General features: G+C 37.9%; 1 protein-coding gene and 1 pseudogene across 6 annotated transcripts in view; both read left to right on the forward strand.

Moving 5' to 3' along the window:
* Positions 1-17175, forward strand: part of LOC101955567 (tripartite motif-containing protein 5) — a 184037-nt gene that overhangs the window by 165424 nt on the left and 1438 nt on the right. The window contains exons 5-8 of one of the 6 annotated variants that reach the window (XM_078046588.1): positions 2363-2385; positions 3685-3785; positions 4054-4080; positions 9217-9533. The exons of 1 other annotated variant lie outside the window; for it this stretch is intronic. In XM_078046588.1, coding sequence (XP_077902714.1) covers positions 2363-2385; positions 3685-3785; positions 4054-4080; positions 9217-9395 — 330 coding nt within the window. In that variant the 3' untranslated portion in view covers positions 9396-9533. Of the gene's footprint in view, positions 1-2362; positions 2386-3684; positions 3786-4053; positions 4081-8530; positions 9534-17175 lie in introns of those variants that run through there. 4 more of the 6 variants (XM_078046585.1, XM_078046586.1, XM_078046589.1 and 1 more) reach the window with 4 other exon arrangements.
* LOC144377122 (magnesium transporter NIPA2 pseudogene) lies at positions 13675-16698 on the forward strand (annotated as a pseudogene).

Raw genomic sequence — 17175 nt, forward strand, 5'->3', positions numbered from 1 at the left:
GAACATATGATCAAGACACTGGTTTAGTGGGCATTGCCGCTATGCCTGAACCTTCTGTGTACTCTTGGTACACAGTGTATTAAAAATCAACTGACATAAATACACTCCCACCAACCTCCAGACTCCCTATTGTTTTCCATTGACAAGTGAATCCGTTTTCATTGCCATTGTTTTTGTCTTGATTAGCATAGCTTTGTTATAGATTTTAAACTCATTGGGATGCCTCCAGTGTTGCTCCTTTAACTGAATTTGAAATATTTAGTGTTTCTCTATATCAGTTTTTTCAACCCATTAACACAAGATGTCTTTCCATTTTTTGTGTCTGCTTTAATTTTTGTATCTACTTTTTTATAGGTTTCAGTGTATATATTTCTCACTTCCTTGTTAACTTTAAGTATTTTATTTTATTATAGCTGTTATAAGTGGGGGTTTCTTCATTACTTTTGGATAGTTGTTAGTATAGAAAATCAGTTGACTTTTATATATTGATTTAACTTCCTAGAACTTTACTGAACTAGTTTATTTATTCTAAGATGTGTGTGTGTGTGTGTGTGTGTGTTTGTGAAATCCGTAGGGTTTTCATTTCTGCAAACAGGAAAAATTTAACTTCCATGTTGGATCGCTGTTTCTTCTTTTACTTGCCTAATTGCTTGGGCTAAGACTTTCTATACTATGTTGACAAAAGTGGTGAAAATGGGCTTTTTCCTGATCTTAGAAGAAGGGTTTTCACCATCTCACTGTTGATTATGATACTGTCTCTGAGTTTGTCATATATGGACTTTATTTTATTGTATATTCCTTGTGTAATTAATTTGTTGAGAGTTTTTATCATGAAAGGTTATAGAACTTTTGTATTACATTCTATTAATGTGGTGCATCACATTTAAAATTTGTATGTTGAAGCATTCTTGCATTATATGAGTCAGGGTCTCACTAAGTTGTTTAGGACCTCACTGAATTCCTGAGGCTGGCCTTGAACTTGTGATCCCCTGCCTCAGCCTCATGTCCACTGGGAAAACAGGGGTGTGCCACTGCACTTGGCCTTTCTTTTTCTTTCTTTAGTCAGTTTAGTTACATTTGATCACCTTTATTAACTCTTAAAGAACATTTTTTTCTCTATTGTTAGCCTTTTTTATGTCATTTATTTTTGCTTTATGTTTATTTGACAATATTGTGATAAGGATATGGAGATCATAGAATTCAATGCAGTCACTGATATAATTGTGTTTATATTTACTATTTTGTTATTTGTATTCTATATTCTGAAGTTTCTTGGTATTTTTCTTCTCTTAACTGCCTTCTTTTTGTTGAATAAATATATTCCAGGATAGAAATTTAGTCTTCCTGGTTTTCTAGCTGTATTTTTTGTTGTGTTAGTGCTTGATCTGGTGATTACAAAATATACCCTATTCTGTCTCGATCCTGCAAAATATAGAAACTTGGCACTAATACTTCATTTCCTGCCTCCTTCTTTGTGATCTTATTGTTTTATACAAACACACAATATACATATGTAAGTTATCAAAGTGGTATTTAATTATTGTGTTAATATATTTCCAAATTATTAAGAAGTAATTTGGGAAATGAACTATAGAGTTTTTTAATAGTTTATTTCTTTCTATGAATTTGACCCACTTATTGAAGGAATTTTGGTTGCAACTGAACGTATTCAAATATTGTGCCGTGCACCATAGCACATTCCACAACCCCAACTTTTTGGGAGGCTGAGGCAGGAGAATCGAAAGTTCCATTAAGGTCAGTCTCACTAACTGAGCAAGTCTGGGTTCAATCCCCAAGTGACTCCCTCGCCCCCTGCCAAAAAAATCCAAAAAAAACAAAAAGAAAAAAATCATCAAGCTCTTGTGCCAACAACACACTCTAAATTCTCTTCTGGTATTACATCTATTTCCCTGCATTTTGAAGAATTTTCTTTGCCTCATGTGCATTTCCCTCTTTCTTTCTGTCTTTTACTCAACTTTGATTATCCAGAGTCTACTTATACTTGGCATATAATAGTATATCACTTTATGTAAATGTTGAATAAGTGAAAGAATTGTGTATTATTTAAATTATCTCATGGGGAGCCATGGAATGACTGGCTTGAACTTATCTTTTTTTTTTTTTTTTGTGTGTGTGTATGTGGTGCTGAGGATTGAACCCAGGGCCTCGTGCATGTGAGGCAAGCACTCTGCCAACTGAGCTATATCCCCAGCCCTTGAATTTATCTTTACTATTTTGTTCATCACTGTTCTCATCTATCTCTGTTCTCAGCAGAGAGGGGCTGGTAACAATGTGATGAAGCTGGGTCAGTGAGGACAGTCTGTGATTTCTTAACTTGTGTTTTTTCCCCCCTTCTTTCTAGGATACTAATGATGTCATGAGAAGGTATGTGTGGGATACCAGGGATGATCCTTTTGTGTAGTAAGAAGAGATTTGTAGTTAGTAGAATTATCTGGCGTTCAGTTAGAATACAACATCTCCTAGATCAGGTAAATTTAGATATAGTATTATATTAAATTTATAGTCACAAATCACAATTTGAGTATTGTATAGACTAGACAGATTCTATGATGGGGACTTGGGTTGTGGAGGTCAGAGTTTGAAACAGTAGTTGTCCTGGGGATAAGATGTTCCAACATCAGGCCCCCTGTGGCACTACCATTTCTTGCCCTCATGTGCCTACTTCTAGCTCTGGTTGCAGTTTTAATGGCTGCTATATTTACTGTAGGCAAGATTTTTCTTCTTTGTCTGATAAGTACTAAGAATTATTCTTTGGGACAATTCCTGGATGTTTGTATGTTTCTCCTGGGAATAAAGAAGACCAAGGGCTTCTTTGTGATTTTTATTTAGATTTTCACAAACAACTCCCTGGATAATTAAAAATCTTGACTGAAGTTGAAGTTAGTCTCTCAGGGATAAAGTGTATGAAAGAGTTTCTGTATGTACAAGCATCTTTCAGTTGCATGATAAGGAGGCTGAACTGTCAGGAACTAAGTTGAAGGTGCCAGAAGGCACTGCCTTGGTGTGCAAGGATAGCAGCACACCAGAATCAGTTGATCCATGTGCATCACATACTTTGGGAAAGGTGCATATTTTCAGAAACAGAATTCAGACTACTATGACTTTTGTGTTCATAGTATTGCCCTTGCCAAATGTTTGACATTTTTCCCCAGAGAATATGAAACCTCAGATGTCACCTGAGGGCTTCACTATTAGTAATAAGCTTTGAACATTTCCAGATATGATTCTTACATTTCTTATTTCTCAAATACCCAGGAGCCAGGACCTGCAGTCTTAGTTTCTGAACATTTTCTTGAGAACACACACTCATAGCACTGATTTTCCTCATATTCTTTTTTCTTAGACACCAGAGTTTCGTAAAATCCAGTATTTCACCATTGACCATGCATTCTAGGAGGTAGAGAGAGAGGAGCAACTTGATTCATTTTAGAAATTATGCTTCTGAGATGTTAAGCCCCTCACAAGATCACAAAGAAAGTAAATAGGGAGGTGACCATGAAACATTTCTTAGGAGTTTAGAGTTAGGAATCTTCCCTCCCCTTCTCAGGATCCTTGGTGAAGAAAGTTCAAGTGCATCAGTGGGGTGAAATGATGGGAAGAAATTGTTGTTGTCGAGTGGGGACCACAAAGTCTGAAGTGTGGGTCAACTTTTTCCATCCCTAGGTGTAAGGACTTAATGCTGAAGAAGCCAAAAACTTTCCCCAAGGAACATAGAAGAGTATTCCGAGCTCCTGATCTGAAGGGGATGCTACAGGTGTCTCAAGGTGAGAAGAGCTAGGTTAAGTGTGTGATTCTAGTGGTGGCAGGTGATAGATGGGGAAGAAGGTGTGGTTTCTAGGTATGGGTAGAGGAGACAAGGGAGAGTGGACTCTGTGCTCATGATGTGATCATATTTAATGGGGAGTGGCCATTCATCCTCACTTGCAAGTTTACTGCCCTATGATATCCCTCCTCCTTTTCCTAATCTGGAAAGGGAATGGATTTCAGTGCTGATACCTTTGTATTTCACATTATGAATTTTTAACATTTCAGAGCTGACAGATGTTCAACGCTACCGGGGTAAGCAGAAATTACTGTATCATAAGCCAGTCTTCTCAACGTCTTTCAGAATTGATTTCTCTGATAGTTCTCATGTTTTAAGGTCCATGTTGCTCCTTCCAACAGTCACTCACATACCTTGTTTTTTCAGTGTTGTATCTCTCTGATTTTTTTTTTTTTGGTAGTTGTAGATGGGTAGAATGCCTTTATTTTATTTGTTTATTTTTATGTGGTACTGAGGATCGATTCCAGTGCATCATGCATGCTATGCAAGCCCTCTACTGGCAATGTCTTGGCTGGGCACAAGATCACGAGCCACCACACACCTTGTAGATTCAAACAGCAATTCTTTATTCCCGAACTCACACCGGCCCTCTACAAACACGTTCTGGGGAAATCCAAGTTCTGCCCGCCAATTCACGTCCCAAAATACTTTCTCAATTCCAGGAGAACTCAGTGGGAACTCAGGCAGCAGGAACACCCTATTCCCAGCAGCAATAAACTTAAACCTGGAACTTCCCTAAAACCAGATTCTTAAACCGGGACCCCCTTAAACTTGTCTTAAACCGGGAACGCCCTAAACCCAAGGAGCAGGATACTTCCTCAAACCTGATCAGCTCTAAACCCAGATCTGCCCTGGTCCTTGAGCAAGGTCACCTTACTAAAGCATACATGCAATGTCCCATCGAATGTCCTCTAAGCAACATGGGGTATGCTGGCAAGGAAATTTCGAATTCATCATTCCTACTTGGCAATGGCCCTCAGCATCTCCCCGCTTCTGATTAATTAATCAACAAGCAATGTGGCTTAAGGACCGTGCCTGGTAGGTTGTCCAATTCCACATATGGTTCTTACCCGTCATGGGAAAACTGACCTCTAGGCGTCAGCCTCCTTAGGTTGATACCACTGCAATCAGATCACCCCCTCACTGACTACCAGTCCAGCATTCAGCCATGCTTGTGGATAGGCCTATGCACCAGTGGTGGGGTGAGGTTCTTGCCTCACCTCTGTTGGCCCCCAAATTTAGCCTTGGTGCTAGTGGGGGGCTGAGGTTCTTTGCCTCACCTCTGTTGGCCCCCAAATTTTAGACCATCACTAGTAGAAGAGAGGAAGATACAGAAATGCCAGGACATCAAGCCAATTGATGGCTCCTTTGGAAAAATTGCATCACTGGTGATACCATCAGCAAATATATGCCAGCATTACCACAATTAACATGGGGTGCGCTGGCAAGGAAATTGCATCACTGGTGACACCATCAGCAAAGATATGCCAGCACTACCACAATTCCCTGCACCAAACGATAGTTCACAATGCATACAACTGATATATAGTTCAGGCAAGTTCTGCAGGCAGTTCAGAGTGGAAGAGTCTATCAAAATGTCCATTTCTTCCCAAAGTAAATCCAGTCCTTGATTGAGCATTAATTGTTGAGTTATATTCATTGATGCATCAGTTTATACAGTTTACTGTGATAGCTATCATCAAGCTGTAGTTTGGTTTTCTCTTAGTCTTAACCGGCACTGGGATGGAGATGGGAATTCTGGCAATGATGCTAAAGAGACATTATTCTGAACAGAATTATTAAATATAATGAAAAGGAAAGGTGAAAGTAAACAGATCTGTTAACCACCTTTAAAAACAATCCTTAACAGCTGTTTACCTAATTTAAATTAGTAAGCAAACAGATCTGTTAACCACCTTTAAAAACAATCCTTAACAGCTGTTTACCTAATTTAAATTAGTAAGCAAACAGATCTGTTAACCACCTTTGAAAACAATCCTTAACAGCTGTTTACCTAATTTAAATTAAACCAGTTAAATCACGTGAATAAAAAAAAATTGGGTCCATTTTTTCATGAGCACTCCTCATATATGAAATATGGACATACACACATACAGACATACAACACAAAACAGAAATGTGCACAGATAACATACAACACATAAGACAATAATAACAGCCTTGTAGCTTTACCTAGGTGAAATCTCCATTGCAATGTTTAAAAACTCCACAGTCAAAAAATAAAACTGATCAGAAAAACATTAACCTAGGTTTGTATGAGCTCAAAAAATAAAATAGAACTTTATGATGTGGGGAAAATGCAATAATAAAATAAATATTGAAAAAAGCACCCTGGTTAATCACTGTTGCAGATGTAAGAGTGGCCAAGCTGGAGCTCTGGATATCAGCTGTTATGGATTTGAGTCAAATTATCTTCTTTTTGGTCTGTAGAAATTGCTTTAGTTAGTGTCTCTGGAATCCAAATCGGCTGCTGTTCTCCCTGTGGAAACAAACAGAACCCCGACTCCAGACAAATCACTGGGTCAGGACCTTTCCATTGTCCTGTTAGAATATTCTTCCAAAGTACCTTAGCCTTATGTACATTTTTCGGGTACATATGTCTTTCCGCAGCACTAAGTCCTGATGAATCCAAATTTAGAAAGTTTAGAGTAAAAAAGGTTATTTTAAGTTTATCTTTGGGGGATATATACCCCTTTAAGATCCTTTTAAATTTAAGTCTTTCAAAAGCACTCTGCCTTAGTTTTTTAGAATTACTTTAGTCCTTATGATTTTTTGATGTGGTTTTAAACTAATTTCCTTCTAGTTTAATGTTTTCTAAATTGGCTCTTGTCTATAAATTTTAACACCCTCATCTAAGACTTCTAATTTCTGCACCACCAGAAATTAAAGTTGATGGGCTTTTTGAAAAAAAATTACTAATAATCTCCTTGTTCTTTTATTTTATCCAATATTTGACCTTAAACTTCTCTCTTTTACCTTTTTCTATCTTGAATGTCTGTATCTAATAGTTGTCTTAGCCTTTTGCATTTTCTATCTGAAATACCTTTATTTGACATTTTTAACCATTTTTTATCTTATTTCTATCTTCTAGTTTTCTTCTAAGGTTTCTATATTTACCCTTAGTTGCTTTTTTCTCTCCTAGTTTTTTTTGTTTGTTTGTTTCCTATTTTGTGGGTTTAAAATTCTTGTCTTTCTACATCTTTTTTATCTTCCTATATCTTTTTTATCTTTCTACATCTTTATCTTTTGTTTTAAACTTTCTATACTTCTGTCTTTAAAGTTTTTATTTCAAATTTTTAATCTTCTTTATCTAAATATCTTTTATCTTATTATCTTCCCATTTTCAAGGGTTTTCTTGTCATGAAGGCATCTTAACCACCTTCAATTTAACCTTTTAAAGCCTTTTGTAATGTACTTAGACATTTTACAACTTTTTACTTTACCACACAAAGATTATGTCATCTCCCTCTTTTTGGTTTAATGAGTAAAGCAATCCCCGCCCCTGCCATGAAGGTATCTTGACCACCTTCAACTTAACCTTTTAAAGCCTTTCAATTATCTATACTGTACTTTTTTTACCACCTACAGCTTTACTCTTGTAAATAAGGTTTAGATTTTCTTTAAATCGCTTTAATGTTAGTTTACATGGCTGCCCTTCAACCAAAGGCTTTTTTTTTTTTTAACTCCATTAAGAAGCTTTGTCTCAATCTGCCATGTACAAATACCTTTTTTCTTCTTTCTTCCTTTCTCAAACTTTTAAAGTAAGTCTAGTTTCCTCAAAATCTTTTTAAATGGCATTTTACAACTTTTTACTTTACCACAGAGATTATCTCATCTAGAAACATTTCTTTTTCCTTTAACCTTTTGTATTAAAATATATTTCCACATCTTGAATCTTTTTATCTCTTTTTTAACCATTAACCCTTTTTATAAATTCACATTCTGAAACAACCCTTATAAAATTTTTGAATTTAGACAAATTACTCCACTTTAATAAGATGAAATATTTTCATGTTTTATGGTACTATAATACTGTAATTGAAACCCAACTGAAACTTCTTATACTCTTTGTATATAAATTACACATGATAGAATCTTAACTCTAAGTAACCTTGTTTTAGCAAAGACACAGACCAAAGCAATATTAAACTTTTTTCTATTTACCAATTTATGGGAACACGCATAATGTTTAAACATATTACCTTATGGAACTTAATAAGTAAAGAGTACTTGATTTCATATTTAGTGGTTGATATTTTAACACTTTAGCTTTGTAAATTAATCAGATGTCTGTAAAAACCAAGATCTTAGACAAGTATAGTAAACAGAACTAGCCATCTCTTTCTTGTCGAAGAAAAATCCTTCTACAGGATACCATGATGGTCCCATTGATATACTTAATAACTCATCTTTAAAAAGCCATGGGCTACATTTTTGTATTGTATCAACATATGCCCTAATTGCTCTTGGTCTTACTGGGGTGCCTCCTTCCTCTAACAATTTCTCTTCCTCGGAGGCGAACAACTTCAAACCTTGAGTTAACCATTTTCCCCAGTTTGCCTGAGAAAGTTCTAGGAACAGGCAACTTGAAATAAAAACAAAATAAATCAAAACAAGAACACATTGTTTTATGAAACGGTCACCCATTTTTTTGCTCTTCTTCAGGAGCGAGCAAATCCACTTACCTCCAAGTTTCAGACGTTCTGCATACGGACCACCAGATGCCAATGTTTTCGCTGGGCCCAAGATCACAAGCCACCACACACTTTGTAAATTCAAACAGCAATTCTTTATTCCTGAACTCACAGCGGCCTCTACACACACTTTCTGGGGAAATCCAAGTTCTGCCAGCCAATTCACATCGCCAAATACATTTTCAATTCCAGGGGAACTCAACGGGAACTCAGGCAGCAGGAACACCCTATTCCAAGCAGCAATAAACTTAAACCTGGAACTTCCCTAAAACCAGATTCTTAAACCGGGACCCCCTTAAACTTGTCTTAAACCGGGAACGCCCTAAACCCAAGGAGCAGGATACTTCCTCAAACCTGATCAGCTCTAAACCCAGATCTGCCCTGGTCCTTGAGCAAGGTCACCTTACTAAAGCATACATGCAATGTCCCATCGAATGTCCTCTAAGCAACATGGGGTACACTGGCAAGGAAATTTCGAATGCATCATTCCTACTTGGCAATGGCCCTCAGCACTCTACCACTGAGCTACAGTCCCAGCCCTCTCTATGACTTCTGATCAGAATTTATTCCACTTCTTAAATTCTTCTCAGGATTCCTTTAATAAGATCACAAATAAAGCTAAATCCTAGCTGTCATGTAACTCTAATTTTTCTACAGTTCACCTGACACTGTCTCCAAGCAACAATCCAAATATTGTCATTTCTAAGGACCAGAGACAATTAAGATATGTAACTCACTACTCGCGAAAGCATGTATTTGAACACTCGCGCAAGCGTGGGAATTATCATGAAGGTGTTCTGGGCTACCCACCTATCACATCAGGAAAACATTACTAGATGGTAGATGTGTCCAAAAAGAAGGCCTGGTATCTGGGGTTGTGTGATAGAAGTTATTTTCAATTCTCAAATTTCCAAGGACAGAGTAAAAATTATCAACCTAAATGTGGCTATTGGGTTATAGGGCTTCACATATTTGAATATAAAGCTTTTGAGGAGGATATTCACTGTGATCCTTTGACCTTGGTCCTCTCTGTGACTGTTCCTCCACAACACATTGGGGTTTTCCTAGATTATGAGGCTTGTGAGCTTTCATTTTACAATGTTACAAACCATGGATTTCTTATCTATAAATTCTCCAATTGTTCCTTTTCTAAGGAAGTTTTTCCTTATTTCAATCCTGTGACATGTCCAGAGCCCATGACACTCCACTGGCCAAGCTCTTGAAACTTCTTACTCTCACCCCGTCTGTGTAGTGCCTCTGGCCCTTTTGTGTATCCCATGCACCTGAGCTCACCTGCACCATTTTATCCACCTTTCCTTGCTGTCTTCAGCATTTCTGTTAGAAAGTCTTTCACTCATAGATGTGTATAAGGATTTATAAATCCTCATATGAGGATTTATCCCTCCATCATCTCTCATGCTTCCAAGGCAAAATGACCATTAAATAATCCCATTTTTGAGGTAACACCTCTGCCAAATCTTGAAAACTCTTTTTGCTACTGACAGAAGATGAAGGAGAGTTTTCTACCACCTTTCTATATTATTGAGGGCTATGCATAGGAGTACCTCTATAGAATGGCCCCTTAACCCTATGTCAGTTTACCCATGATGCTTCTTATTCATCAAGGAATCAAGGAGTTAAGAAGACGTGCCCTAAATGGTATATACTAACAATAGTTGTTTTGTATATGGAATATCTATGTTCAGATTCTGTCCCTTTACAGATTAGCCTTATAACCTTGAATAACAACAACAAAAATGGATGTGCTTTTTTTTTTTTTTTTAATAATCATTTTGGCTTAAAAATTTTACCTGATACTTTGGATCAGTGTGAGAAAATAAATGAAGTACAAAGTATCTTTTGAAGTTTCCCAATGAGTATTTGTTCTGTTAAATACCAGAAAGTATCAGTGGTATCAGTATCCCATGAAACAGGTTGTGTGAAAGGGAGCTAGGATTGACTTTTTACTGTAGTCTCATTTTTATGTCCTAGATACTAATACCAAGACCACCTATGTGCCAAGTATATATTATGTATTTTACTTTTTCAATTTGTTTATTTGTTTTGCTTTTCTAATTCTGGTGATGCCACATGTTGGTCCCTATCAAGTAAACGAAACTAAATTGTAAGGGATTCAGATTGCCATTTAAAAGAAATAGATAAATAATCCTTATGAAACTCACTCCATGTATTATTGTGAAAATTAACCAACAGGATATCTTTAGTAACCTATGTTGTTTTTGATAAGAAGTAATCCATTGGTAGGGAGTAGTTCAGTGATAGATTCTTACCTAGCATGTGGAAAGCCCTGGAATTCAAACCTCAGCACCCCCCCAAAAAAGTAAGAAAACATAATACTGTAGCTTGGTGTCCATTCTTTTTTATCCTTCTCATAATGATTAAATGAATGATTTTTTTAAATAACTAGATTAAAAGATCACAAATTTTTAAATTTTAAACAAATTGTAAATAAGTGTTTCTGTATAAAAATGTTAACTTCATACCTGTTTAGTCTTTTTTCTTCATACTTCTGTAGTAATTCTGTTTCATTGAAAGTCCTTATCTCTGTTTTAAAATAAATTTTCATGTATATTAATTACAATGATACAGGGAGTTAGAAGCATATTTGAGGATTTCTCAATGGTAGTATGGTTTTTTGTTTGTTTGTTTGTTGTCCTTATTGTGATAAAGAAGAAAATCCTGTTCTTCAGTGAGTCCTTAGGAGAATTGTTTCTGTGGTGAATGTTTGTGTAGGGTCCCATGGGAGCCCTATATATTTTGACATTTTTTGTTTCCATTTCTTCTCCAGTTGAACTCTAGGCTAACAAGAAGTTGGGAAAAAAAAAAATAAAAAGAGGGAAGCTATTTGGTCAAGTAGTACCTGTTCTCAGCAGTTCTTTGACATAGGAATTCCCAAGTTCTTCATCTTTGGGTGAATTTTGATGAGAGAGAGTCCAAGATAGGCAATGCTCAACTGCTGTGTGTGTGTGTGTGTGTGTGTGTGTACACAGGCACACACGCCCACCTCAGTACTCATCCTTGGAAACTGGAGAAAATCAAACCTATGAATTTTCCCTTAAATCTTGCCTTCCTGTCACCCCATTGCTCTGATGACTGAGATGCTCAGTCACTAGAAACAATTGGTACTATCTTAAGTTCTTGACAAGTGACTCTCCAAGGATGTCCGTGTCTTTCCATGTACTGAAATACCCAGTAGCCTGGTTCAGAATGAAGTTTACAGTTACAAAGAAATAAAACCCAGAAATTGTGTAGACAACAGAAGAGAGGGATGTACTGCAGGGTATCTATCCACTTTTTGACAGAGGCTCCTGGTCTCAGAAATGAAGACCTCTGCAGAAAAGAATAGGAAGCCTCTAAATGATCTCAGCTTCAGTCTTTCTTAGTAAGAGGCTGGAGAGGCATCCTGGCCTCACATAGTCCAGTGAAAAGCAACTGGACTACTGTCCATCTGTGTATCAGTTCTAGGGTTTTCTCATTACCTCTGAATCTCTGAGTAGCATTCGTGCTCTCTTGCATTTCTGATGTCTTAGGACTGTATGTACTATGCCAAGAATTAGGTCCCATGGGAGGACTGAATGAGCTCTTCAATTAGTAAAATTATCGGGCTGGGGATGTGGCTCAAGCGGTAGTGCGCTTGCCTGGCATGCGTGTGGCCCAGGTTCAATCCTCAGCACTGAAAAACCAGCCTCTATCTCAGAGCAAAGCCTGTCCAAGAAAGGGATATGACCTTTGTCCTTGGAAAAACCCACGGAGCACTCCTAGGCACATTCCCACCCTGCTAAGTTGTTTATCTACAAATAACAGGAGAGGTCTGCTGCGCCAGGTGTCCTTGACCCAGTCAGGCTAGGTGGGGACCCATAGCAACCCCCTAGTAGCCACCAATCAGCATGAGACAGGGAAATACCTGGGATGCCAGATGACCCTCCTAGTAGTTTATGGTGGTTGATAACATTGGGAAACCATGTAGTTCAGCATGTACACCCCTCTTGGCTCAAACCAATACCCCTTTTGTTCTGCAATCACCCCTACCCAACTTGTTCCCGCCAGTGAATGTGCTAATCATGTTTTAGAGTTGTTATTTGATTTTCCTGCTGTGTGTGATGATTTGCTATGATGTATGTGAAGTCCCTGCCCTCTCCAAAAAATGTATAAAAATGCTGCAAACCCTGGGCTCGGGGCCTCTCAGCATCACCAGTTGCTGTGTATGCACGCGGAGGACCGAGCTAGCTCACAATAAACACCTCTTTGCTGCTTACATCCATCTTGGGTCTCTGGTGGTCTTTGGGGGTCCTGAATTCGAGCATAACACACCACATACAAAAAAAAAAAAACAAAGATGTTGTGTCCGCCTATAACTAAAAAATAAATATTAAAATTCTCTCTCTCTCTCACTCTCTCTTTTAAAAAAAATAATTAGTAAAATTATCCATGGACAATGTGCAGGCTGCGTACCTTGAGCCACCAACAAATAGTGATCAGAAGATTGTTGACCTGGAGTTGATTGCACTCACCTGCACAGGATGCCAGTGACTTTCCAGTTTTCCCAAATACAGTGTTGCCAGTCTCTGCATCCTGATTTTAAATATCCCCGTGTTTTCCAATGCCAGGTACATTTTTATTTTCAGTGCCTGCAGTCACTACACCCCTCTGTCATGCCTCTACTAAATTGTATGTCCTCCTAGCCCAGGGTCTCAAGTCTTATTGGCAAAAGAAGTGGAACATTCTTTTCCTTCTCAGTATTGCTTTATTTCTGAGACTCTATAGGTACATTCTTGATATCTCTGATTCTGTCCCGTCTGGCAGGACACATCAACTTGGGCAGCGAACCTAGATGGGGAGGAATGAAGGGACAAGAGACAGGAAAGGTGACAGCAAGACAAAAGTTCTGATCAAGTTGCAAACTTTTATTGTTCACACAGGGGTATTTATATGCTGGGGATGGGGAAGCTCTCTAATCAGCAATTGCTGGATGTGGATGGGTATTCATATGCTGGGGATGGGGAAGGTCTCCTATCAGCAATTGCTGGATGTGGGTGGTAAAACTGCCAGGTGCAAGATGTCTGATGATCCTGATAACTGCAGGATGTTCCAGGGAGATAGGTAGCTGCAGGATGCCTCCCGGGCAGGATGTCTCCCAGGGGGCTGTCAGGCTAATCTTTGAAGGAGAATTTCCTTCTAGTCCCTGACATGACTCTACTATTCTTCTATAGTAGAGTCAGAGATATTTGTTGTAAGTAACTCTCTCACATATATAAGGATGGATGTTTCCACTCTAATAAAAGGCAGTCTGGAGACAAAACTGCCTCTTTTTGTGAAGAACCTCTATTTGCATGAGCCTACCACCCTATAGAGAGTAATCTGCTTTACTCGAATACTATTGTTTCAACTGTCAATTTCATTTAAAAAACAAAAACAAATAAAAATCCTTCAAAGCAACATTTAGAGAATTTGACCCAATATTGGCACATCTCATGGTCCAGGCAGGATGACAAATAAAATTAAAATAGTCAATATAGATTCACTCATTATCAAGTTGAAAATTTAGAGTCAACACTCCAGCACATAGGCAAAGGCAACTACTTTCTTAATAGGACCCTCCAATTTTTTGGATATCACCTATGGAATGAGGAAAAATAGCTGCAAACCATACATGTAACTTGGCAGGAAGAAAATAAGTTGATATAAAAATGGACTGAAAAACTTGAATAGACATTCCTCAAAAGAAGACATAAAAATAGTTCAATATTACTAATCATTAGGGAAACACAAATCAAAATCATAATGAGAAGTCACCCACACCTATTAGACTGGCAATTACCAAAAAAAATGAAAGGTGAAAAGAATTTGGTGGGGATGTGAAGGAAAGAGAACGGTGTCACCAAGTTGCTTACTAGGGCCTAGCTAGGGCTGGCCTCTAACTTATCATCCTCCTGTCTCAGCCTTCTGGAGTCGCTGGTATTACAAGATGCACCACCACACCCAGCTCATGTAATTTACTGAATATTATACTGAAAGTAAAACAAACAAACAAAAAAACAGGATTGTTGTATGGCTATACTTCTGCAGAATTATGAAATAAAAAATTATTAAGTTGTCGCGCATCGGATTGCCATTCAATCCCACGGAAATCCGGCTCGTTGGCCTTGTTGGTGGTGCGTATGCAATAAGTTCTTTTGAGTAGTTTTGTCTTGGCTGGAACAGTAAAGTTAAAAACTTTAAATGAAAATAAAGGGTAGTATTTACAAGAAAATGAGAATGAATAAATCAGCCCTAGTTTTCAAAAGAGAGACCATATTAAACTTAACCTATGTGAAGACAGCATCCCCCTGCCTTCAGTGCCAGCAGTTTCTCTGTTCTGTAATCAATGTGATTTACAGGAGCTTCTTAAGTGACAAACAAAATGAGCCCAGGGCGTGGAATATATGATTTCTCTATTGGTTTGGGATTGGCTATGACCTCCAGCATTTTCATAGGAGAGAGTTTCATTTTGAAAAAAAAAAAAAAAGGCCTTCTGTGACTTGCCAGAAAAGGATCCATGAGAGCAGGTCAAGGTGGCCCTGCATATCTTAAAGAATGATTGTGGTGGGCTGGACTACTGTCAATGGGGGCAGGTGAGGTGGCCAACTTCGCTGCATGTGCCTTTGCACCAGCCACGCTAGTGACTCCACTGGGAGCTCTCAGCGTCCTCGTAAGTGCTATTCTTTCTTCATACTCTATAAATGAAAGACTAAATCTTCATGGGAAAATTGGATGTTTGCTAAGCATTCTAGAATCTACAGTTATGGTCATCCATGCTCCAAAGGAAGAGGAGATTGAAACGTTAAATGAAATGTCACACAAGTTAGGTGATCCAGGTTTTGTGGTGCTTGCAACAATTGTGGTCATTGTGTCCTTGATATTAATCTTTGTGGTGGGACCTCGCCACGGACAGACAAATATTCTTGTGTACATAACAATCTGCTCTGTGATTGGAGCGTTTTCAGTGTCCTGTGCAAAGGGCTTGGGCATCACCATCAAAGAACTGTTAGCTGGAAAGCCTGTGCTGCGGCATCCCTTGTCCTAGATTCTGCTGCTGAGCACACAGATCAATTACCCTAACCGGGCCCTGGACATATTCAACACTTCTCTTGTAACACCAATATATTACATTTTCTTTACAACCTCAGTTTTAACTTGTTCAGCTATTCTTTTTAAGGAGTGGCAAGATATGCCTGCTGATGATATCATTGGGACTCTGAGTGGCTTCTTCACAATCATTGTGGGGATATTTTGTTGCATGCCTTTAAAGATGTCAGCTTTAGTCTAGCAAGTCTGCCTGTGTCTTTTCGAAAAGATGATAAAGCAATGAATGGCAATCTCCCTACTATGTGTGAAGTTCTTAATAATAATGAAGAAAGCTTAACCTGTGGAATTGAACAACACACTGGTGAGAATATCTCAAGGAGAAATGGAAATCTGACAGGTTTTTAAGATGCGATTTAAAGGTTAATCCATAATTATGTTATAGTGATTTTGAATATCAGAATCTGTCTGAAAAAGCATTGTCCTCAAATAATGTTCTCTAAAGACAATCTTTTTTTTTCACTAATTTGGACCAAAAAGTTACTTTTCTTATATTTAAACAATGGTAGCTCACTAAAAATGGCCTCAGTATGTGGCCAGTTTCTATTAACATTGTATAATTGTAGAGGTATTTTACATTTTGATTCTTTCTTCAAAATGTAAATGCACTAATGACAAGTTTTAAGTCTATAAAAATGCTTTATTTTTTCATTATTGATGAAAGTCTGAAATGTACATTTGTCATTCCCACTCCCATCAATCCCTGATCATGTAAGGCTTTTTGATTGTAAACAAGAACAAAACTATCCCAATACATTATCCTCTGATTTATCTTACCTATAAAAGTGGTTCCTGTTTGGATGAATTATTTTGATGTTGAAATGTTAAAGGGAATCCTAAGTTACTAAATGAAGGAAACTCACAGACCAAAAAAAAAAAATAATAGAAATCATGCCAAGGAAATATTTCTTAGGCTATGACTTGTCACCACACATGTGGTTTACTGTGTGCATTTGATGGTATTCTTAGAACCCTATTAAACCAGCACATCGTGCATCTGCTGGGCTGGGCTCTGCTTTGTACCTTGGCTGGATTTATTCTTTGGTCACTTGAATTCCATGAGAACCTTTATGACCATTTTATATCAGCTCTTGTACTTTTCAGTCTATTTTCATAAGTTAATTGTTATTTACACCTTTTAATAAGTGGGAAATAAAATCAGAAGAAAAAAAATTATTAAGTTGAACCATCATAATTGGTGGACCATCTGGACTTTGGACTTCTCCTCTATCACTATAAGCTGTAAGGTGAACTGGCAACTTAAAAAAAACAGGAATGAGGGGCTGGGATTGTGGCTCAGTGGTAGAGCACTGGCCAAGCACGGGCGGGACCTGGGTTGGATCCTCAGCACCACATAAAAATAAAGGCATTGTGTTGTGTCCATCTACATCAAAAAAATAAATATTGGGCTGGGGATGTGGCTCAAGCGGTAGCGCGATTGCCTGGCATGTATGCGGCCGGGGTTCCATCCTC

Source organism: Ictidomys tridecemlineatus, chromosome 4 (genome assembly GCF_052094955.1).
Source record: "Ictidomys tridecemlineatus isolate mIctTri1 chromosome 4, mIctTri1.hap1, whole genome shotgun sequence".
Classification (NCBI taxonomy): Eukaryota; Metazoa; Chordata; class Mammalia; order Rodentia; family Sciuridae; genus Ictidomys; species Ictidomys tridecemlineatus.